Source organism: Marmota monax, unplaced genomic scaffold (assembly GCF_021218885.2).
Source record: "Marmota monax isolate L192 unplaced genomic scaffold, Marmota_monax_Labrador192_F-V1.1 WCK01_AAM20220418_F8-fsc00142, whole genome shotgun sequence".
Classification (NCBI taxonomy): domain Eukaryota; kingdom Metazoa; phylum Chordata; class Mammalia; order Rodentia; family Sciuridae; genus Marmota; species Marmota monax.
In genome coordinates, this window is record NW_026692025.1 from 858,703 (window position 1) to 884,053 (window position 25,351).

The window sequence follows — 25,351 nt, forward strand, 5'->3', positions numbered from 1 at the left end:
TCTCATCTCCAGGTCTGTGGGTTCTGGGATGCCACAACTCAGACTTTCGAAACAGAGGCATGACAGCCTTACTGAAGGTTTCTAGTTGTGACAGGAACATTGGTGATTATTATGAGAACACATATGAAGATATTCCAACATATCTGACTAATGAAAACAATGTTATTCAGCCCAGAAGCTTCTCCCAAAATTTAAGGCATCTGAGCCCTAGGAAGCAATTAAAAGCTATCTTAATACAAGAAAATGACATAAAGAAGATTGACCCTCAGTTTGAAGAAGAGAGAACAGGGATCATCAAAGTACAAAGTGTCTCCAGTGATTTTTTGATGCTCTTGGGACAAAGTCCTACTCCACGTGGGTTATCTTTATCTGATCTTCAAAAAGCCACATATGAGACTATTCCTGATGATTATTCACCTGGAGCAACAGACAGTAATGAAGGTCCATCTGAAGTGGTACACCTCAGGCCTGAGCTCCAAGATGATGAAGACATAGTATTTACTCCTGATCCAGGTCTCCAATCAGGATCAAATGAGAATTTGGGAACAACTGTAGCAGTAGATTTGAAGAAATTTAATTCAAAAGTTTTGGGTTCTCCAAATAATCTATCAGAAAATTTGGCAGCAGGTCCTGAAAAGACGAATTCCTTAGGAACCCCAAATATGCCAGTTTACTTTAGTAGTCAGTTAAGCACCATTTTATTTGATACAAAGTCATCTCCCATTACTGGGTCTGGTGTATCTCTGAGCTTGAGTGAAAGAAATGATTCCAAGTTGTTGGAAGCAGATTTAATGAATAGTAAAGAAAACTCACTGGGAAAAAATGTATCATTAATGAAGAGTAAAGGATTACTTAAAAAGAAAATAATTCATACACCTTCTTTGTTGACCAAAGATAATGCTTTATTTAAATTTAATATGTCTTTGATAGAAGCAAACAAGACATCTAATAATTCAACATCGAATGGAAGAACTTATCCTGACAGCCCAACGTTCTTAATTGAGAATAGTACATCTGTCTGGCAAGACACTATATTAGAAAGCAATACTGGGCTTCAAGAAGTGACATCTTTGATCCAAGACAAAATGCTAATAATGCACAAAAATACTCCAGCTTTGAGGCTAAATTATGTGTCAAATAAAACTACTCCATTAAAGAATATGGAAATAGGTTACCAAAAAAGGGTGGGGCCTGTGCTACAAGATTCAGAGTCAGCAAATTGGCAGCAAAAGACCCATGCAAAGAACTTCTTGAATTCTGGACTGAAGCAATTAATATCCTTAGCATCAAAAAAGTCTGTAAAAGATCAGAATTTCTTGTCAGAGAAAAATAAAGTAGTAATAGCAGAAGATGAATTTACAAAGGACACAGAACTCAAAGAGTTGATTTTTCCGAGAAACAGGACCATATTTCTTACTAACTTGACTAATGTACAAGAAAACGATACACACAATCAAGAAAAAAAATTTCAGGAAGATATAGAAAAGAACGAAGCATTAATTCAAGAGAATGTAGTTTTGCCTCAGGGGTATACACTGACTGGCAATAAGAATTTCCTAAAGAACCTTTTCTTACTGAGTACTAGGCAGAATATAAGTTTAGATGAGGGGACATATACACCATTACTTCAGGACACCAGGTCAGTAAATGATTCAACAAATAGAACAGAGATTCACGTGGCCCATTTATCAAAAAGTAAGGAGGAAGAGGAAACAAACTTGGTGAATCAAACCAAGCAAATAATGGAGAAATACATAAGCACCACAAGGATGTCTCTTAATCCATGCCAGAAGAATGTTATTGTTCAACATGGTAAGCAGACGTCAAAGGAATTCAAACTCCCACTAGAAGAAACGGAGCTTGAAAGGGGGCTAATTGCAAATGACAGCTCAGCCCAGTCATCCAAAAACATGAAATATTTGACGCACATAGACTATAATAAAAAGCAGGAGAAAACCATTATTCAATCTTCCTTATCAGATTTTCCTGTGATGAATCATGACATCACTCAGATGAATAGCTCTACATTGCCCATTACAAATATATCACCATTTCCATCAATTATACCTACAGATTTGACCAAGATCCCATCCCAAGACAATTCTTCTCATTTTCTAGCCTACAGTTATACTTTTAGGACAAAAAGTTCTAGGACCCAAGAAAGCAGTCATTTCTTACAAGGAGCAAAAAGAAATAACCTTTCTTTATCCATCCTATCTTTGGAGATGATCAAAGATCAAAGAAAGGTTGGCTCCATGAGGACAAGTGCCACAAACTCAGTCACGTGTAAGTATAATGAGAGTAATGTTCTCTTGAAACCAGTCTTGCCCAAAGTATCTGGAAAAGTTGAATTGCTTCTTAAACTTCCCATTTATCAGAAAGACCTTTTAACTAGAGAAACTAGTCGTGATTCTCCTGGCCACCTTGAAGTCATGGAAAATATCCTTCTTCAGAAAACACCAAGACCTATCAAAGGGAATAAAACAAATAGACCTGGAGAAGTTCCCTTTGTTAAAGTGGCAATGGAAAGCTCTGAAAAGACTCCATCCAAGCTGCTGGGTCCTACTCTTCAGTTAGAGCAAGAAGACGTTGACTATGATGATACCATCTCATTTGTAACAAAGAGGGAAGATTTTGACATTTATGGTGAGGATGAAAACCAGGGCCCCCGCAGCTTTCAAAAGAAAACACGACATTATTTTATTGCTGCAGTGGAGCGGCTCTGGGACTATGGGATGAGTAGATCTCCTCATGTTCTAAGAAACAGGTATGAGTCCATTGTTCTGCTGTTGTGATCTTTGACTTTACCAACTGCTGAAATGGTAAGAAAGGCACCCCCAATTTGTAGCAGTGAGATACCAGAGATTGCTTTACAGAGGAACCCTAAGAACCAGGTGGCAAAAAATCTAGATGAAGCTGAGGAATAAATGAGAATAGATAATGGCAAATGAAGATGTCATGGGGCTGGGGCTGTAGTTCAGTGATAGAGCACTTACCTTGCATGTGTGAAGCACTGGGTTTGACCCTTAGCACCACATATTAATAAAATAAAGGTCTCATTGACAACTAATTTTTTTAAATGTTGTGAAATTCTTTCTCTTGAGAGAAGTTTACAAGAGGAATAGAGGAGTCAGGGGCAAGAAGCAGCAATGGGGAAGAAATTCATCTTCATCTCTCAAACCCATAAGCTGCAGAAGAAATCTTATTCTTATGAAAGGTGTAAGAGAGGAGGGAGGAAGAACTGAAGCATGTAGTAAAGAAGTTGAAGATGTAGGCAGGATTGTTTTCCAAGGTACGAGATCCAGAGGGTAAAATAGGGTGACTTGATTTTTAGGGGAGCAGAAGGAGGCTGGTCAAGGTAGAGAAAGCAGAGACAAATTTGGAAGACAAACATGAGGGTCAGTCAGGAAGTGTTATATGGTATCTGTACAATTGTAGACATTGGAGTACAGCATAGTAGAAGCTTGCACTCTCTTGAGGAGAGCAAGAGATAATAAATCAGTAGACAAATAAGGGAATTTCAATGGTGCTATTCAGAAGATAGAATAGAATAATATGGTAAAGAGTGACTGGGGGTACTTTAGCTGTGGTGCTCAGAGAAATCCTCTTTGAGGAGTTCAGCCCAAACAATATGGGGCAAACATGACTTGAGTATAGTGAAGAATCCAAGGTATGGTATATGGAGGGAAGATGAGGTGGTAGACGCAAACATCAGTCAGATAATACAGGTCCTAGAGGAGATCCCCTCTTCATTACTCATTATATACTCATCCCCCTTGCTTTCTATCTGAAGTGAGCTCTCATTGCTTCATGCTGATGCTATTCACCTATATTTAGCACTACATATGCACTGCTTCTGTAATAATAAAACACTATTAAAATAATAAAATCAGAGACTGGCCTGGCAAGCTAGGATTAGGAGGTGGTTCCCTGAAGAGGAACTCCATTCCCCAAGACTCACAAGCCTGTTGGCCTAATCACTATGCTGCCTCCATCCTTCCCTGAGCTCCCTTAGTACCAGGCAGTCCAGCACAGAGAGGGAAGGTGGCTGGGTGGGGAGTGGGAACATTGGTCTTTATATGGTGGTGGCTTTGGGGGGCCTATTTTCTGTGTGCTTCTTTGTTGTTGTTTTTTTTTTTTTTGAGTTGGGATCTAACTATGTTGCTCAGGTTGTTCTCAAACTTCTGAGCTCAAGTGATCCTCCTGCCTCAGCCTCCCAAATAGCTGGGACTACAGTTGAGAGACACCAAACTTAGAAGACAAAAGATGCTTGCCTGGCAAAAGTAGAGCAGATGGAGGGAGAAGACGAGGACAAATTATTAAATAGCCTTAAGAAAAGAACAAAGAAGGAGAGGCCTTGTCCATCAGATATCCCTTTCTGTATGAATAAGACTACTGTCAATGTACATGGAAATTTACAGAATGAATTGCTGTCATTGAAAATGATTTGAATGAACTGACCTTTTGCTTCACAGTGGCAACACAATTCTTGCTTATTAGAGAGACTAAATAACAAGAAATTCCGCTTGAGCAGGCACTTAAAGAAAAGCCCTGGTGGGTATATTATTTGTTCCTGCAGAAGAACATTTGTAGTGTCATGAAGTGTAAGCTCTGAGAAGGGAAAGGAAGAGGGTCCAGAGCCATGGACAGTCACAGAGGACAATAAGCTAAAGAAGATCCCTAGGTGTTACCATGGCCATACAAAAGTGTGGGAAATGGATTTAAAAGGATGAATCAACAGGTGCTTTCCCTGAGTTAATAGTCTCTAAGTTGCAACCATCTTGCCTGCATTAAAGCCAAAGGTAGCAGAAAGAAGGAAGTAACAAAGATCAGACTAGAAACAACTGAAATGGAGATAACAGCAATAAGAACTAAGAATTTTTTGATGGGCTAAACAAAATTTATAGAGAAAGAAAATGAGGTGATGATATTTAGGATGTGTTGAAATAGTTGTTAACCTAGAATTTTATATCCATCAAAATACAAATGAAGTTGAAAAAAAAGGACATTTTCAGACAAGCAGAAACAAACTTCCCTGCTACCAAAGATTCATTAAAAATAGCTGATGATAGGCTGGCGGTGTAGCTCAGTGGTAGAGCATTTGCCTAACATGTGCAAGACACTGGGTTCGATCTTTGGCACCACATAAAATGAATAAATAAAATGGAGGTATAAAAAATGTTGTATTTGTTAAAAAATACTCTGATGTTATACTTACTACAAAAGTGGTTCCAACAAGATATGAGAAGCAAGAAGGAATAAAGAGCAAAGACCGGGGAACTATGTGGATAAATATAAATAAGCATTATTTATATAAACAATGATAAATTTTAAAAATCAATATATATGTGATTGCTTTTTTCACAACATGTCTGCTTCCAAAACACAGATATCATGAAATCACTGCAAAATGTAAGCCAAAATTGGGAAAGAAGATTCATATCAACATCATTATCATTGAACAAATGGATTTGAGAAAGTCTACCATTACTGACAATGTAATCTACAAATCTGGTGCGATAACAAAGAACCATCAAAAAATTAAGAAGGAGGGTGCTGAAATGGGAAGGGGCTCCTTTAAGTATGCCTGGGTTTTGGATCAATTGAAAGCTGAGGATGAACATGGCATCACCATTCTCCCTGAGGACATTTGAGACCAGCAAGTATCATGTGACCATCGTTGATACCCCAGGTCATATAGACTATCAAAAACATGATTACAAGGCTGACAAGGTGGCACATGCCTATCATCTCAGCATGTCAGGAGGCTGAGGCAGGAGGATAGTGAGTTCAGAGCCAGCCTCAGCAAAAGCAAGGTGCTAAGCGACTCACTGAGACCCTGTCTCTAAGTAAAATACAAAATAGAGCTGGGGAGTGGTTCAGTGATCAAGGGCCCCTGAGTTCAATCCCCAGTATCAAAAAACCCACAAACAAACAAACAAAAACATGAAAACATGCTAACCTTTCAGACTGACCACGCTGTTCTGATAGTTGCTGCTGCTGTTGGTGAATTTGAAACTGGTATCTTCAAGAATGGACAGATTTGTGAGCATGCCCTTCTGACTTACACACTAGGTGGTGCTAACAAAATAGATTCCACTGGGCCACACTACAACCAGAAGAGATATGAAGAAATCATTAGGGAAGTCAGTACTACCTTAAGAAAATCAGATACAACCCAACACAGTAGTATTTTGTGGCAATTTCTGACTGAAATCATGAAAACATGCTGGAACCAGGAATGGTTCAAGGGATGGAAAATCACCTGTAAAGATGCCAGTGCCACTGGAATCATGCTGCTCATACCTCCAATTTGCATCCAGTGACCAACTTATCCAACTGACAAGCCCTTATATTAAGCACTTCAAGATGTCTATAAAATTAGTGGTATTGATACTGTCCTTGTGGGCTAAGTGGAGACTGGTACTCTGACATTGAGCAAGGTGCTCACCTTTGTCCCAATTAATGTTATAATTGAAGAAAAACCTGTTGAAATACATCATGAAGTTTTGAGTGAAACTCTTCCTGAAGACAATGTGAGACTCAGTGTCAAAAATGTGTCTGTCAAGGGCTGGGATATGGCTCAGTGGTAGAGCACTTGCCTACCAAGCAAGAAGGCTTTTGTTCTACCACCAGCACTGCAAAGAAGGAGAAGGGAGAGGAAGGTGATGGTGGAGAGTAGTAGGAGGGGGAGTATGAGGAGAAGGAGGAGGAGTGGCAAAGATGTTAATTGTGGCAACATGGCTGGTGACAGCAAAAACGGAAGTACTGCTGGACGCAAAGGCACACTCCTGTAATCTAGCTCAGGAGGCTGAGGCAGTAGAATCACAAGTTCAAAGCCAGCCTCAGCAACTTAGTGAGGCCCTAAACAACTCACTGAGACCCTGTCTCTGAATAAAATACAAAATAGGGCTGCAGATTATCCTGACTTATGCGCACCAAATCAATAATGGTTCTGCACCTGTGCTAGATTCTGACACAGCTCACATTGACACAGCTCACATTGCTTGCAGGTTTGCTGAGTGATTGCCATTCTGGTAAGAAGCCAGAAAATTGGTCCCACTGAATTTTTTTTCAATACTAGAGATTGAATCCAGGGATCAAACATGCTAGGCAAATATTCTACCACTAAAATACATTTCCAGTCCTTTTTTTTTTTTCAGACAGGGCTTTGCTAAATTGTTCAGGCTAGCCATGAACTTGAGATACTTTGGCCTCAGCCTCCTGAGTAACTAGGATTACAGGCATGGGATATTTATCATGCCAGGCTCCATTGTGATATTTTTAATTGATTTTATATTTTAAATACATGACAGCAGAATGCATTACAATTCTTAATGAACATATAGAGCACAGTTTTTCATATCTCTGTATATAAGTATGTTCACACCAGTTCCTGTCTTCATATATGTACTTTGGATAATGAGGTCCATCACATTCCTCCATCATTGCTAATCCCCTGCCCCCTCTCTTCCCCTCCCACCCCTCTGCCCTATCTAGAGTTCATCTATTCCTCCCATGCTCTGCCTCCCTACCCCCCTAAGAGTCAGTCACCTTATATCAGAGAAAACATTCAGTATTTCTTTTTTGGAGATTGGCTAACTTCACTTAGCATTATCTTCTCCAACTCCATCCATTTGTTTACCTGTGAATGCCATGATTTTATTCTCTTTTATTGCTGCATAATATTCCATTGTATATATATGCCACATTTTTTAATCTATTCATCTACTGAAGGGCATCTACGTTGGCTCCACAGTTTAGGTATTGTGAATTGTGCTGCTATAAACATTGATGTGGCTGTGTCCGTGTAGAATGCTGTTTTTAAGTCCTTTGGGTACACACTGAGGAGAGGAATAGCTGGGTCAAATAGTGGTTCCATTTCCAGTTTTCCAAGGAATCTCTAACCTGCTTTCAATATTGGCTGCACCAATTTGCAGTCCCACCAGCAATGTATGAGTGTACCTTTCCCCCCACATCCTCACAAACACTTATTGTTGTTTGCCTTCATAATAGCTGCCATTCTGACTGGAGTAACATGAAATCTTAGAGTAGTTTTGATTTGCGTTTTTCTAATTGCTAGAAATGATGAACATTTTTTTCATATATTTGGTGATTGATTGTATATCATTTTCTGAGAAGTGTCTGTTTATATCCTTGGCCCATTTATTGATTGGGTCATTTTGTTGTTGTTGTTGCTTAGCTTGTTGGGTTCTTTATATACCCTAGAGATTAGAGCTCTATCTGATGTGCGAGGGGTAAAAATTTGCTCCCAAACTGAAGGCTCTCTGTTCACCTCACAGATTGTTTCTTTTGCTGATAAGAATTTTCTTACTTTGAGTCTATCCCATTTATTGACTCTTGGTTTTAATTCTTGCACTATAGGAGTCTTATTAAGGAAGTTGGGGCCTAATCCCACGTGATAAAGATTAGGGCCTACTTTTTCTTCTAATAGACACAGAGTCTCTGGTTTAATTCCTAGGTCCTTGATCCTCTTTTAGTTGAGTTTTGTGCATGGTGAGAGATAGGGGTTTAATTTCATTTTGTTGCATATGGATTTCCAGTTTTCCCAGCACCATTTATTGAAGAGGCTATCTTTTCTCCAACATATGTTCTTGGTGCCTTTGTCTAATATAAGATAATTGTAATTTTGTGAGTAAGTCTCTGTGTCCTCTATTCTGTACCATTGGTCTACCAGCCTGTTTTGGTGCCAATACCATGCTGTTTTTGTTACTATTGCTCTGTAGTATAGTTTAAGGTCTGGTATAGTGATACCACCTGCTTCACTCTTCCTGCTAAGGATTGATTTAGCTATTCTGGGTCTCTTATTTTTCCAGATGAATTTCATGACTGTTTTTTCTATTTATATGAGGAATGCCACTGAAAATTTGATTGGAATTGCATTAAATCTATATACTGTTTTTGGTAGTATGGCCACTTTAATAATATTAATTCTGCCTATCCATGAGCAAGGTAGAACTTTCCATCTTCTAAGGTCTTCTTTGATTTCTCTCTTTAGGGTTCTGTAGTTTTCATTGTATAGATCTTTCACCTGTTTCGTTGATTCCCAAGTATTTTCCCATTATAATTTTTTGAAAATATTTTTATTTATATTTTTTAGTTGTAGTTGGACACAACACCCTTATTTTATTTATTTATTTTTATGTGGTGCTGAGGATCGAACCCAGGGCCTTGCACGTGCTAGACAAGTGCTCTACCCCTGAGCTACAGCCCCAGTCCAATGATTTTTATTGTTATGGTTTCTTTATAATTTGGTCTTGAGATTTCTCTCTTGAGAGTGAATATAAACTAACATAGTCACTTTCCAGAAGAACCCATACTGGGATCCAAGTTAGGTGAAGGTGTGTTGGTCACGTGAGAAACAACATGCAGAAGTGAAATCAACATGCAGAATGAAATAAAATAGTAACAAATACCTAGAAATAAGTATTTCAAAAAGTTTACATAGACTTGTCTATGAGCCTAAGCTTGTGGCTCAGCAGTAGAGTGCTAGCATAGCACATGTGAGGCACTGGGTTTGATCCTCAGTACCACAGAAAAATAAATAAATAAAATAAGGGTGAAAAAAGAATTTTCTATGACAATTACTGAGAAACTTAAATATACCTAAATAAATGCTGAGATATACTATGTATGTGGACTCAAAACATGGTATCTGAAAACGTAAATTATTCACAAACTAATCTATGATTCAGTGCAACTTGAATGAAAATCCCGACAAGTCTTTTCTTTTGTAGAACTCAACAAATTATTTTTAAAATTTTTAATATATATTTTTAGACATTGATGGACCTTTATTTTGTTCATTTATTTATATGAGGTGCTGAGAATTGAACCTAGTGCCCCGTACACACTAGGCAAGCGCTCTACCTTTGAGCCACAACCTCAGCTGCACAATTTAATTTTTTTTTAAAAAAAGTAAAGAAAAAAAGTCCAAGGACTGGATCTTGGGGCTCTCATATTTAGACTATGTTTATAAACTATACTCTTTCAATATTTAAAAATATTCTTGAGTACTAACTACTTTGTGTCAGGTACTCTTCCAGCTGCTGGGAATATAGCAGTGAATACAACAGGCAAAACTACCTCCTTTCATGGAACTTAGTAGTACAAGAGGATGGAATGGTTAACTAAACACAATGTTGTTTAGCTGTCTAGTAAAAGGAGAACATAAAAGTTCACTTGGATACCATCTAGATTGCTTTTGTGAACTCCTTACCTCTGTGTATTTGCCAATGTAATACACCTAGATGTACCATATGTCCAAAATCGTACACCGTAACCAACCCCTCCTCTAGGATTTTCCATCTCAGTGAATTGCATGCCATCCACTCATTTGTCCCAACCAGAAACCCCCAAATTATCTGTAATTCTTCTTTCTCTTCTCTCTGACCCATTGCACTTGCAATCCATCATCAATTCTATTAAATATATCTAAAATACAGGAAAAGAAGTATGTGAGGCATTTCTACCTACTTGGTCCACGAGGATACTACTTTTCCTCTACATTTTCTCCAGGGATCAGAGTGGCAGTGCTTCTCAGTTCAAGAAGGTAGTTTTCCAGGAATTTACTGATGGCTCCTTTACTCAACCCTTATACCGTGGAGAACTAAATGAACACTTGGGACTCTTGGGGCCATATATAAGAGCAGAAGTTGAAGACAATATTGTGGTGAGTTAAAGACAGTGGAATTACAAGAAAATTAATTCCACATCTTTATTTTGTTTCCTTTTTTAAATATTGATTTTATTTTTTTTAAATACACAACAGTGGAATGCATTACAATTCTTATTACACATGTAGAGCACAATTTTTCATATCTTTGTATATAAAGTATGTTCACACCAATTCATGTCTTTATACATGTACTTTGTTTATTTGCATTAAATTCTTATTACACATATATACCACAATTTTTCATATCTCTGTTTGTATATAAAGTAGGTTGACACCCAATTTCTGATTATAAAAATAATGTACTCTAAGGCTGGATTTGTAGTTCAGTGGTAGAGTGCTCTCCTCACATGTATGAGGCCCTGGGTTCAATTCTTAGCACCACATAAAAATACATAAATAAAAATAAAGATATGATGAAATCTAACAACTGAAAAAATTAAAGTACAGAAAAATAAAGAAGTTGAAAAATAACCCCTTAGTTAATTTTTATGTTTTTTTCCTATGTGTTTTTCTTTCTGTATTGAAAATTATATCATATGTAATTCTGCTTCTTTTTTTACCAAATGTCATATAATTAACATTTTCATGTCATCAAAAACACTTCCTAAGCAGGAATGATTACATAATTATCTATTATATGAATTTATGGAACCACTGTTTACTTAGCCATTTACTTTGATCAGTGTTTCAGACTGTTTCTTTTTTCACTATGTAAGTGTCCAATCAAAATCCACGAACAATTTAAGACCTTTTCATATGAATTATCTATTAAATTCTCCTTTTTCATTGGTCTTATATATTTATTAATATTTTTAAGGAAAAATGACTACTGTAGGATTTGGGTGATATAAAAAATTCTTTTGGTAGAGTCTGGAGCTTTCTTTCTTTTTAAAAATATTTATATTTTAGTTTTAGGTGGACACAATATCTTTATTTTATTTTTTTATGTAGTGCTGAGAATTGAACCCAGTGCCTCATTCATGTTAGGCAAGCGTCTACCACTTGAGCCATATCCCCAGCCCCAGAATCTGGAGCTTTCTAGTGAAGTTTTAATCAACATATTGCAGAAAGAAGACATACTTGGCCACGTGATCTTACATATTTCAGGTTGCCATTGTACATTATGGATTTTCAGGACACAGAGTAAATCTTGCTGTGCTGGGATAAATAAAGGAACTCTACTATATTCATCTTTCTTCAGGGCACTTCTGGGAGCCAGTTTTGTAGTAAAGCAAATTTCTTAGATGTTACTTTAGTAGAGCTAGTAATTATATTAGCAGTATTTCAAGATAACCATACCATGTGAGGAAATACAAAAGTACCAGTGATTACTTTTGTAACAGTCACAGGTATTTACTATTGTACGATAATACTCTGTGGCTTTATGATGCAGAACCTAGATTCATAGTTGAAAGTCATTCTCACTTTGAACTTAATTAATGATTTGCCCTCCCCATCTGAAAGCACAAACACCAAGTTAAGAACTGGTTGTCCCTTTTGTAAAAATTACAAATATAATTAATGTTCTCTAGGTGTGCTAATTAAGTGAACACAAGCTTTAATCTTCTAGAATTAGTAAGACTTCACTGAGTTTTCAGAAAGCACAGAGGCAGTGGGAAGATTCCGGTCTGTGGATGTGAAGACTGATATAATCTGAGAAATTCTTCCTTTTTGACATTTTCATTGGCTTTATGTTTATAAAAGTCCCTTCCTACCCAGATACTTAAAAGAATCACTTATACTTTCTTTTATACCTTAATTATTTACATTTTTATTTTTAATCCATCAATAATTCCCATAAACTAGATGTTATTTTGGTACATCATGTGAGACCAAAGTCGTTTTATTTTCTGTTCAAAATAGCCATCCATGTTCCTAGTTGATTTTTTATAGTAAGGATGCAGAAGGATCTAAAATTATGGGTACTTTTTTTCTGACTTGAATTTTATTTTACTTTCCACATGCTATATAATATGTGTACTTTTTCAAATTGAAAAAAAAGTCTTTAAAACAAATCTTTTTCAAAGATAATATGCATTAATCCTGGAATGTATCATGAAGATACATCCTTTTACTTGGAAATTACCTTTAAGTTGCATTTCCCTGATCAATAAGGTTGAGAATCTTTTCATGAGTAGCAGTAATGTGGATATCTTCTTTTGTGGAGCTTCTCTCCAAGTTTTTTTTTTTTTTTTTTTGCCAATTTTTGTACTGGATAATCTACTTTTTTCTTATGAATTCCAAGAAGTATCCTATATAATCTTGACATGAGTCTTTTGCTTTATACATTGTAAACAACCAAACATTCTCTCCCATTCTATTCAAGAATTTTCTCTTGGGGCTGGGGTTGTGGCTCAGTGGTAGATCACTCACCTAGCATGTGCGAGGCCCTGGGTTCGATCCTCAGCACCACATATAAATAAATAAAATAAAGGTATTGTGTCCAACTGCAACTAAAAAGTAAGTATTAAAAAATTGCTTTAAAAATAATTTTCTCTTTCAATGTTTCGTTATTGTTGTTATCTTGATTTTTTTTTGTGTATGTGTGTGCGTGTTTTCTCTGCAGGTAACTTTCAAAAACCAGGCCTCTCGTCCCTACTCCTTCTATTCTAGCCTAATTTCTTATAAGGAAGATCAAGGACAAGGAACAGAACCTAGAAAAAACTTTGTGAAGCCGAATGAAACAAAAACTTACTTTTGGAAAGTACAATATCATATGGCACCCACTAAAGATGAGTTTGACTGCAAAGCTTGGGCTTATTTCTCTGATGTTGATCTGGTAAGTAGGTCTTCATTGTGCTGGGTATTTTCTGGTTTAAAAGAAATGATCTTTGTGTTTATGTGCTAAAAATTTTGGTATTTATCCTAAGCACAATGAAAATCTTTAAATTTTTGTGTTTTAGAAACTTCACGTAGAACCTACTGAAATAGATGAACTGTTGTATGGGGGACAGGTTAAAATGGCAGGAAAGGTGATGAGAAGTCTAGTCTGGTTTGTAAGTGAGAGAGCTTACACTAATAGTGTTGATGTCTTCCCTCCCTAGGAAAGAGATGTGCACTCAGGCTTGATTGGACCCCTTCTGATTTGTCACACTAACACTCTGAACCCTGCTCATGGAAGACAAGTGACAGTGCAGGAATTTGCTCTGTTTTTCACTATCTTTGATGAGACCAAGAGCTGGTATTTCCGTGAAAACATGGAAAGGAACTGCAGGGCACCCTGCAATATCCAAATGGAAGACCCAACTTTTAAAGAGAATTATCGTTTCCATGGTAACATATTCTACACCCAAATATAGCATGCACTTATTCCAATGAGCCTTGAGCCAGAGACTTGATCATTGCATGACTTGAAAGTATAGATGCAGGACTGGAATCCGCACAGCTGTCAGTATTTTTGGTAGTCTGGAGGGAAAGAAACTTCTACAATAAATTTTAACAGCTTTCTCTGTTCTTCTCCAGCAATCAATGGCTATGTGATGGATACACTACCTGGTTTAGTAATGGCTCAAGATCAAAGGATTCGATGGTATCTGCTCAGCATGGGCAGCAATGAAAACATCCATTCTATTCATTTCAGTGGACATGTGTTCACTCTACGGAAAAAAGAGGAGTATAAAATGGCAGTGTACAACCTCTATCCAGGTATGACCTTCTTTGTATTCTTTTACTTATAGTACTTGAGTACTTACTTTGCATGAATACAATCACTGCACAAAGCAGACAAGCTCCTTGCTTTCAAGTAGCAAGTCAAGTAACTTTAATGTACAGAAAGATAAATCAATTAGCAAATGAATAAGATTATTTCAAGTATATAAAAATTATTATAAAGGGATTAGAACAGAATAAATGGATGATTAATGTCACAGCATCTTCCCAGGAATAGTTTCATTTTCCTTCTCAAATCCAGTATTATACCACTAGTTATTCAAGGAGTGATTTATTTAAGTATTTAACCAGTGTATATGACAATGTTGACTGAACACTATTTTGGTCCTCCACTAAAACAGGTTTAATAGTGGGGATTAATTTCCCCTCTTTCCTCATAAATATTCCAGTAAGCCCTGTGACTTTTCTCCTCACTTGGGGATTGAACTCAGGAGCACTCAGCCACTGAGCCACATCCCCAGCCCTATTTTGTATTTTATTTAGACACAGGGTCTCAATGAGTTGCTTAGCACCTTGCTTTGCCTGAGGCTGACTTTGAACTTGCGATCCTCAATCTCAGCCTCCCCGGCTGCTGAGATTACAGGTGTGTGCCACAGCACCCAGCTTGGTAACTCTTAAGTAACAAACAAACCTGTACTTCATATGTCACATACAGTTCAAGTCAGAAATTATAATATTCATTTCAGGGTATTGACAAAAATTCTGTAGTTGATTTAACTTCAATCTTCCCACCCCCAGTTGAGCCTACATCAAGTTAGAAGTCTGCATTGGAAAAAAGAAACATGGTTAAGTCCTCTGTTTCTCTGCTTTGTGCTTATTGTGCCCTCCCAACCCCTCAATAGGCTCCCTTAGATCCCATATCAGATCAATAGGAAACAGGCTTTTTGCTCTGAAAACCCATGGGAGTGTAGGCCAGTCCTAATATTACAGGAGTAGCCTTCTCCTGTATCCATGATCAAAGCATCTAGTGACCCTGTCTGATTTTCTGGGAGGGAAGTGGTCAAAATTCAATCTCCAAGTGCTCCAACTAGAGGAATCACATAGAAAGCAGTGGAGGAACTGAATTTGGTAGATATTCTTTGATATTCTATATAAGTCGATATATTTGTGCTCATTTATTTGTTCCTTTTGGTTTTGAAAAGGTGTTTTTGGGACAGTAGAAATGCTACCATCCAAACCTGGAATTTGGCGGATACAATGCCTTATTGGAGAGCACCTACATGCAGGGATGAGCACTCTTTTTCTGGTGTACAGCAAGCGTGAGTAGCACTGTGGGCAGAGGTTACCTACCTACCTAACCTACCTAGCCTATTTTTTTTTTTTTTGGTACTGGGGATTGAACTTAGGAGCACTCAACCACTGAGCCACATCCCAACCCTTCTTTCTATTTTATTTAGAGACAGGGTCTTGCTGAGTGTTTTTAGGGCCACACTAAGTTGCTGAGGCTGGCTTTGAACTCAGGATCCTCTTGCCTCAGCCTCCTGAGCTGCTGGGATTACAGGTGTGCACTACTGCCACCAATCTCAGCCTACTTTTGTATAGCTTTCCTTCTCCTTGGAATTATTGCCTTTGTTGAGAAATATAATACAAGCTCATACCATTATTACATTTAAATTGAATATTATTGTTTGATTTCAGAGTGTCAGATTCCCTTGGGAATGGCTTCTGGACACATTAGAGATTTTCAGATCACAGCTTCAGGACAATATGGTAAATACTATTATTTTTCACTCCAAGAACCTGAGATGAATGTATCTTTTTAAAATTTCTGTTGGATAGTTGCAGATAACTAATCCATCTCCATGCTTTTATTAATTATACTCCATCAATGGAACTCAAATCCATCTTGTTCTCTCCATTTTGTGCTGTGACCATCTTAATTCAGGCCACTTTCATTTCTCACCTAGACAGTGACACTGCCTCCTTAAATATTCTCTCCATTTTCAGTATTGTTCCCTTAAGCCCATTCTCTTCACTTTTGTGTAAGAAGTAATGGTTGAATAGAATTTATAGAGTTCTTAAATATTGGGGGATTTATTGTTGTTACTGGGGATTGAACCCAGGGGCACTGAATCACTGAGCCAAATCCCCATCCTTTTTAAATTTTTATTGTGAGACAATGTCTCATTAAGTTGCTGAGGGCCTCGCTAAATTGCTGATGCTGGCCTCAAACTCATGATCCTCAAGTTACAGCTTCCTGAATTGCTGGAAGTATAGGTGTGTGTCATCATGCCAGGCTATTTTCTTTTCTATTTTACCATGTTTTATTGGTACATTACAGATAAATATAATGGTGGGATTTGTTATTACATATTCATACATGCATATAGTATAACAATATAATTTGTCCAATATCATTTGGTATCAAATTCCAGTATCAAGTAAATTCAGGTGCTAACAATCGACAAAGTTATTAAAGAATTAAAGTTTAGAAGTTTACAACAATAATAAGCAAAAGTCTTAGTTATCAATACTGCTAGGCTTCAAAGTTTTTATATCTTTCTCTATCTTGTTTCCACGTGTCTAAGGACCAACCTAGTTGAATATAATCTCTCTCCTCTCCCCTTTCCTGGGCAAAGGACAGTGGGCCCCAAAGCTGGCCAGACTTCATTATTCTGGATCAATCAATGCCTGGAGTACCAAGGAGCCCTTTTCATGGATCAAGGTTAGAGAACTTAATGAATGAGGGGATTTATATCATATTTGATTACATTAATTATCCTCTTACAAGCTCAAAGCATTATACATGTCCTTTATATTGCAGTAATTTCCAATCACACCTAAGACTGTGTATTCTATTGTTAGATGCCTTTAAACGAGTAAATGTCCTTCAGTCCTCCAAAATTCTTCATTTTAACACAAAACAAGTGGTTCAATCCCCTACCTTTCAAGCAAAGACACCGTAGCTACCTTTCTAAAACCAAGTTGATCTTTTTCATCAATCATACACCACTTGATAGTATTTCATACATACTTAAATTTAGTGTAATCTGGTGAACTAAGATAGAATTAATACTTCAAATAATGTGTTTAGTTTAACTCAATTGCTTTTTTAAAAATATTTTTTTCAGATATTGATGAACCTTTATTTAATTCATTCATTTATATGTGGTGCTGAGAACTAAAACCCAGTGCCTCACACATGCTAGGCAAACACTCTACCACTGAGCCACAACCCCAGCCTCTCATAGGTTAGGTTTTCAGATTTTCTCACTTTCCTATTTCCTCTAGAGCAGCACTGTTCAATGGAAATAGAACATGAGCTGCAAACGCAAATGACATGTTTAATTTTTCATTTTCTAAAACGAGGGAAGCTGGGGTAGGCCTCTATTTTAGTGAGAAGGCCTAAAAGGCAAAAAGCCTTGCCCACAGGCAGAGTGGATGTTCATATAGAGGAAACGATTCAATGATTTGGAATTTGGTTTGTTAGGAAGCAGGGGCTCAATAAGCACCTTTTCTACTCATTCCCACCATTTATCCCACAACCACACAAATATGTTCAGCTTTCAAAATTTGTGTCTGCTTCACCTGTATATCCAAGATAACAATACACACATCTGTAGCAATGTAGATTCTTCCTAAACCCATAATTAATTTCAGAAGATATTACATGCTTTTTAAAAACAGATTTAAATAAAATGTTTTTTTTAATTGATAGGTAGATCTGTTGGCACCAATGATTATTCATGGCATCAAGACCCAGGGTGCCCGTCAGAAGTTCTCCAGCCTCTATATCTCTCAATTTATTATCATGTATAGTCTTGATGGGAAGAAATGGATGACTTATCGAGGGAATTCTACTGGCACCTTAATGGTATGTACTTAGTCCTTTCAAGAGAATTAATGAATGCTTTAAAGATCTTCTGATGGATTTCAGATATGGGACAAACAGTCTTAGATTCTGTAAGTTTAACTTTAAAAAAGAATTTTCTACCTTTGGTTAATAGTTGTTGTTGTTATTATTATGGTGCTGGGGATTGAACCCAGGGCCTTGTATGTGTGAGGCAAAAACTCTACCAACTGAGCCATATCCCCATCTCTACCTTTGGTCAATAGTTATTATAAGGAATTATGAACAGAGATCTTTGTAGTTCTCTATATCCTATGGTTGTAGGCAGATATGACTTAGTGATTAAGGACAAGAGTTACAGAGTTGTAGTGACAAATGCTCAACTCTCCTCATCCCCAGTTCCATTATGCTATGGTAAGGGCACTGGTGGGAAAGAATGGAACTCTAAGACCTGGGATGGAGACACTTAGGCAGACATGGATGAAGCTGAGAATTTCAAAATTCCAAATCCCCCTGAACCACCTTTGCCTGAGGAATCAACCTCTCCCCAGTCTCTAAAGCAATAATTCTTCCTTTGCATAAAAGCTTTTCAGTGACCAAACTGAGATAGTTGCTTTACAAGAGAGTAATTGTTTTCCTTATTGCCCCTGTTTGGCCATTACAAAAGCCAAATGAGAGATAGAACATGGCAGCAGACCACCACAAATTCAAACAGGTGGTGATACCAAAAAACAATTGCAATTCCAGATATTATACCTGTTTTAAAGTAAATTAACACAGACTCAGACACCTGATATGGAACTATTTATCTAGAAAGAAGCTTTTTCTTCATTCCCATTGAGAAGCAAAATCAGAACATATTTGCATTTATGAGGTAGGAATGATAATATTGTTTATTGCTCGTATGTCAGAGCAATGCCAGCCCCCTTGTTCTTTGTCAGAACATAGACTTGAAGAACTCCAAATATCTTAACATCCCACAAATACCATGCCTGCCCATTATGTTGATGACATTATGCTGACAGAACCTGATAAACAGGAACTAGCAATCACCCTGCTTCTATGAAACAGACAGACAGACAGACAGACACACACACACACACACACACACACCAAATGAGCCTGCCTTGTCCCTGACTTTAATGTGAATTGATCCCATGTTTCACTGTTAGCTTCAAATATTTAACATATTTAGAAAGTTTCAATCTATTTCTATTTTTAAAAAATATTTATTTTTTTAGAAGTAGTTGGACACAATACCTTTATTTTGTTTATTTATTTTTATGTGGTGCTGAGGATTCAACCCAGGGCCTCGCACATGCTAGACAAGAGCTCTACCACTGAGCCACAATCCTAGCCCCTCTACTTTATTCTGAATGGCAGTATCTCTACCATCTTTAACATAATCACATTCTTTTTTTTTATTTGTGTGCGTGTGTGTGTGGAGGGGTGCTGGGGATTGAACCCAGGGTCTTGTGCATGTGAGGCAAGCACTCTACCATCTGAGCTATATCCCCAGCCCACATTTCTTCACTTTTGTATTGCTAAATTATATTTATATTAAGTGGTGTGCTGGCAGGTGATTAACAATCAACTTAAAGGCAAAGTGGGGAGAGGTTATTGAGGAAAGGTTTGGATTTATTATGCTCTCATGACCCAGTGCAAGAGGGCTCCAACACACCACTGTACTACATTACTAGGACAACCTCTTTCATAGGGTAGTAATCATTTAAAATGTGTTTGCATCCAATTTGCCAACATTTTATTTCGAATTTATCTATGAATAAAATTGGTTAACCCTTTTTGGAGGGGCTTTACTTCTTTGTGTTTTGGCATGAGGATTATATTAAATTTGAAAGTAAATTGGTAAGCTCCATTTTTTTTCCATGAAACTATTGCTCTAGAATAGCTTAATTGATGTAACAATTGCATTTAGTAAATTTAGAAGGTATACCTATACTTAAAGAGGATAGAGGTTCCCTTTACCCCATTATTAGAAATATTGCTTGTGAATCAATATTTTATGTGGGACAGATATAAAGATACAAAGACATTGATGATAACTAGGTGGTAGATACTTACTTTGTGCTTACTTTGGTGGTAGATACTTGACTATCTTTTCCATTCCTTCTCTGATTATTGGGTTTCTCATTTATGTTACCTGTAAGATGTGTATAATAGCCATATCTCTCTTCCCATGCCATATATCTGTATCTGTATATACACATCTATTTATTTTTTTCTCTTTTGCCCCTTGATTAGCAAGTTTTTGTCTATTTTATTGGTCTTCTAAAGAATTAATTCCTGGTTTTAAAAATGAAACCTAGTTTTGAAAGTGATGCTTTATAATTAATTAATTTCTGTTTAACACTTTAAAAACCATTTTTATGTTCTTTTGGTTTATCTTATTTATGTTTGACTCCTACAATCTGGAGTTGAATGTCTAGTCCATTTATGTTCAATCTTTATTTTACATTGAGAAGGATAGAATAATTATTATGTACTCTCATAAGAGTTATTTTTTTAAACAGTTCTTGAACAACTGCTGTGTGCTAAGTCAGTCCTTCCTTCCTTCCTTCCCTCCCTCCCAGGGGTGCTCTACCACTCATCTATACCCATAGATACAGTGTCTCTCTGTTGCCAAGGCTGGCCTCAAATTTCTAATTCTCCTGTCTCAGACTTCCAAGTTACTGGGATTATAGGCATGCACTGCCACACTTGGTTTATGTTCTAGGTTTTAATACAGGGATGGGCAAACTGTAGCGTATAGATTTGGCCTGCAGCCTAATTATGTATGCACTGTGAATTAAGAATGGCTTATAATATATTTAAAGGTTTGTAAAAAAAACAAAGAACCAGCAAAGAAACAACCACAGAGACCATTTGTGGTCAGTAAAGACTAACATATCCCTATTTGGACATTTAAAGAAAAAAGGTTTGAAGACTGCTTGTCTAGTGTAATGGTGGAAAAGATGTCTAGACAGTTAACATTAATCCTCAGGTACCAGAACCCTTCAATCACAAATTTGCCCAGTTTCAGTCTGGTTTACCTTCCTCCATCCTAGTTATCATCAATGTCTTTGTATCTTTATACCAGTCCCACATAAAATATCGATTCACAAGCAATATTTCTAATAATGGAGTAAAGGGAATCTCTATCCTCTTTAAGTATCACTGCTTCATTTTTATTGTAGTTTACAATATTTTGAATTATGATTATATACCCAATTCCTGACCCTCTGATTCTCCCTCCATGTCACCAAGGGCCTAAATAGGACTAAATACGCTTTTCTTGTGCCCCAATACAAAAACCTTCACCACTTTTGCTCCATAACCCCTAAATATTTTTGTCAGTCTCTCAGGCCCACAGCTAGGGTTGAGGGAAGCATACCAAAAAATAGCCACTTTGCAATCAGCTGGACTAAGCTTTGAGGAGTATGCACTACTCTTTCTGGCAACCAAGAGAGTAATGTTTTGACTGATTCTATCTCACATGGACCTCTCCTGTACTTCCCATTACTTTCACACATTTGCAGTAGAAATGGATGCCCAGAATACCCCAAGAATCCCACCCATTTCAAGATGGCAACCCTCTATAATTCTCCCCCAAGAAAGTACACACACACACACAAATCTACCACTAAGCTATGTCTGTAAATATTACTCCAAAAGATGAGTATTGTATATAACTTCAGTATAAGGATGCATGCTTTCAAAGTTAAATTTTAAGTTATATTTCAGAGTTTTAAAAAATTAAAAATAACTACAAACGAGATCTATTAAGCTGGTTTGTATGGAACTTTTGGATCAATAAGCCTTGGAAACTTGATGTTTACTTTTTATTAACATGCATTTTTTGTACATACTAATTTCATGTGCATAGTGGAATGTCATTATGCTTTGGGGGTAACAAGGACCTGCCTTGCATATATGATTCCACAATTAAAGAGTTGTGCTCAGAGTTCACAAACTTGAGTTAAATAAAAGTTGCAATGTTAGATTATATGTACCTGTTGGAAGTATACTAGAACCTTGACTTCCAAGGCAAGTAGGTAACATAATTATGAATGGCTTATATTTAAAGTTTTGCAAAACAAAGAATCAGCAAAGAAACAATGATGAACTGATGAGCTGTACACATTTTCGTTGCAATAATCTGAGTAACAACCATATTGTTACTGAACCCAGGTTTGGAAGTTAGTCTCACAAGAAAAAAAAAAAAACAATGTGTGAGCTGAGTGCCACAGAGAAAGAAGTTATTTTTTCAATGGTCAAAGAATGGAGGAAGTAGAGCTTGTTCATAAATAAGCTTCTCACTCCAAGGCGTTGAGGGGTTATGTATATATGATAGGAATAATGAAGAGAGGGAAAGTCTTATAAAGTACAGGAATATTCATGTCTGTTCTGGGAATAAGCTGAGATCTTCCAGGAATATTTGTTTTCATTTCTTTCATGGTCTGTTTCTGGTCGTGGCAGCTCGTGTTGTTAGCTTTAAAAGGAAATTGTAAGTCTAGGTCAAGTTAACCCTATATTACAGTTTCAGACATGTGGTGCTGAGAAGAATTTCACTCAAAAACTGATGCAATAAAGGAGACAATCACAAAGTGAAGATAGAGATGCTAAGTATGTTCATCTCATTCCAGTCATGCATGGGACATTTGCAGGCCCAAATGAAGAGTCAGTGTTTTCAGCAAAAGCAGCCTCAGGCCCTTGAAGAGTAACTTAAGTAACCGTTATCCTTATAGCACACTCAGGTGTCATCTCCAGCAAAGCCAGCTGGGGAGTAAATGTATTACCCAGTCATGTGACCTCTGAAATTAGTGATTTTAAAGTCATTAAAGAGCAAGGGAAGCTGGAAGGTTTATTTAGGTATTTTCTCAGTAATAATATGACAAATGGCCTCTGCTATAGATTGATTCATTTGTTATCCAGCATGGTCCCCACACCAGGAAAAGTATATATTTGAAATGAATGAATAAATCCTGGGACTCAAAGAATCTGGTCCTGCTTTTTGCCTCCTGACACATTGGTGAAGTAGTCTACTACAGATAAGGCAAATCTCAATCTCAAGGCAGGAGTATTCAGTTTTATCATGGATTTGGGGCTATAGCAACAAGGTTCTAAGCCATAAAATGACTCCCATGAACATGTGAGATGAAACACAGGAAAAAATTAGTGATCACCAACACACACAGAAACAGACTAAGAAATGAGCCATAAAGTCATACAGCTTATTCAGAGTTGTGTAAACCCAATGTTTCCAAGTGCTCACTAGGAAAGAAAGATGGGGGTGAAAGAGAAAGAAGATTAAAAGGATTCTCATTTTAATGTTGCAGTTTTTTGGAAGAGATAAAATGTCCTTCACTGTGATTCTATAATATTCCATTTTATTTCTTCTCCTCCATGGTAGAAAAGCACATTTGGGAGGTAACTTCAGTCAACTAAATTCCCATGATTACAATGAGTAACAGGAGATGCAGAACCTGGATCAAAGCCTTTTATTTCCCCCTAAATGCAAAGGTGGATGAATGAGGTCGACTACCAGGCAAAGGGGTCTTTGGTTAAAGTGATTATTAGACCCCCTGTCCTGAGGGGAAGATGGTTTCTTGCAGAACGAGGTGAAGGAGGTGGTTCTGCTCAGCAGTCAACAGAGGCCACATCTCCACCTGCAGTGACTTGACGGCTTCTATGTCCTTTTCGTGGGTAGCCATGACCAAGGACTGCAGCAGCAGAAAGAGCTCCTCAGGAAGCTGGCCGCTGCTCTCCTGTCCGTGGCTGTCAAAAGCTTCCCAGGAGTACTTCTCCAGAGTCTGGGCGTGCTCGGGCAGAAGCTTGGCCGGAGGTGGCTGTAGGAGCAGCAGCAGCAGCACACGGGACACCTCGCAGCGCACCAGCACCTCCGAGAAGGCGCCCAGGGCGACAGGAGAGGGCAAGGCAGAGCCAGGGTTTGCGGGGAGCGGTGCGGCGGGCACCAAGGGGGTCGCGCCAGGTCCGGGTTGGGGCCCCGGCGGCTGGGGATGAGACTGCGCCGGGGCCAGCAGGGTCTGCGGTGGTGGAGGCGGGAGCTGCTGCACGGGATGGCTGCCATGCTCCTGCGCTAGGAGCTGCATGCGCGTGAAGACCGCCAGGGCGCCATTGTAGTCGCGCGCCAGAAGCTGGCAGGAGGCGGCGTCGCCCAGCGCCTGCAGAGCGGCCAGGGGCAGAAGGGGCAGCTGCAGCTGGGCGGCGCGCTGGAAGTGGCCGGCGGCGGCGGCCGGCTGGCCCAAGTCGCGCAAGGCGGCGGCCAGCTCCAGACACAGGGCGGCGGCGGCGGCCGGCTGCCCCAGCTCCAGGTGCAGGCGCACAGCGGCGCCCAAGGCGCTGGCAGCCGCCTGCAGCGGCTCGCCATAGGCGGCGGGGCAGACCAGGCGCTGACGAGCGTCGCACTCCTGCCGCAGAAAGAGGCGTGCGGCCTCCGTGAGGGCCAGCGCCTCCCCAGGCCCGTGGAAGAGCGCCTGCTGGCACCGCGCCACTGCCAGCTGGCACCAGGCTGCGTAAGGCAAGCACTCCTGGGCGCGCAGTTCGCGGCCCAACTGACCGAACTGCTCCCCGGCTTCCGCAACGTTCGGCTTCCGCAGGAACCGCTTCTTCAGCTTGTTCGACACCAGGCGGTACCGGGCCAGGAAGTCCCCGGCTTCGGGACCAGGGACGACGCCACCGCCGAGGCCGGACGTGGAAGCCGCCATGTTGCCAGGTCCGGGAACTTCCGGACACGCCTACGTGGGCAAAGGTCCCGGCCACGCCGCCGGCGGGCCGCGACGTGCCGTGCGTCACGCTGCAGCGGCCTGGAGCGGCCTACCGCGACCGCGCGCCTCGAAGCACACGTCTAGCTGCGGCGCCCCCGCAGTCCCCCGTCGCCCTGGTGATGTGCAAAGGTGAGAGGCAGGGCCTGGCTGGGAGGCGCCGTATGCCAATCAGGGACGCGGGCGGGTCCGGGGCTGGTTTCAGTAACCGAGGCGACCGGAGAGGCGTGAAGCCAGCTGCCTTTGCGAAGCGAGGGTCAGGAGGCGGGGCTTGGCCTGGCACCGGGTTCCTACGCAAATCGAGGGTCCCGGGCAGGCGTGGCCTGGCCATCCAGGGAGCTACTCCTGCAAATCGAGGGCGAGGGGGCGGGGCCTGGCCTCCCGTAGCCCCCCCCCCCCCAAGGCAAACGC

The 25,351-nt window shown here is 39.2% G+C and overlaps 2 protein-coding genes across 6 annotated transcripts in view; one reads left to right on the top strand and one right to left on the bottom strand.

The window, feature by feature from the left end:
- Positions 1-25,351, top strand: part of F8 (coagulation factor VIII) — a 98,411-nt gene that overhangs the window by 39,162 nt on the left and 33,898 nt on the right. The window contains exons 14-23 of one of the 5 annotated variants that reach the window (XR_006853387.2): positions 13-2,767; positions 10,540-10,693; positions 13,266-13,478; positions 13,744-13,972; positions 14,162-14,344; positions 15,511-15,627; positions 16,007-16,078; positions 16,953-17,033; positions 18,027-18,182; positions 22,696-23,155. Coding sequence is in view for 3 of the 5 variants with exons in the window: in XM_046452409.2 (XP_046308365.1) it covers positions 13-2,767; positions 10,540-10,693; positions 13,266-13,478; positions 13,744-13,972; positions 14,162-14,344; positions 15,511-15,627; positions 16,007-16,078; positions 16,948-17,033; positions 18,027-18,182; positions 22,696-22,746 (4,016 nt within the window). In the remaining 2 variants the exon portion in view is untranslated. Of the gene's footprint in view, positions 1-12; positions 2,768-10,539; positions 10,694-13,265; positions 13,479-13,743; positions 13,973-14,161; positions 14,345-15,510; positions 15,628-16,006; positions 16,079-16,947; positions 17,034-18,026; positions 18,183-22,695; positions 23,156-25,351 lie in introns of those variants that run through there. The other 4 variants (XM_046452409.2, XR_006853386.2, XM_046452400.2 and 1 more) reach the window with 4 other exon arrangements.
- F8a1 (coagulation factor VIII associated 1) lies at positions 23,369-24,935 on the bottom strand. Its single transcript, XM_046452435.2, has one exon. It carries the CDS (start codon positions 24,881-24,883, stop codon positions 23,732-23,734), a length of 1,152 nt encoding a protein of 383 aa, XP_046308391.1. The 5' UTR covers positions 24,884-24,935; the 3' UTR covers positions 23,369-23,731.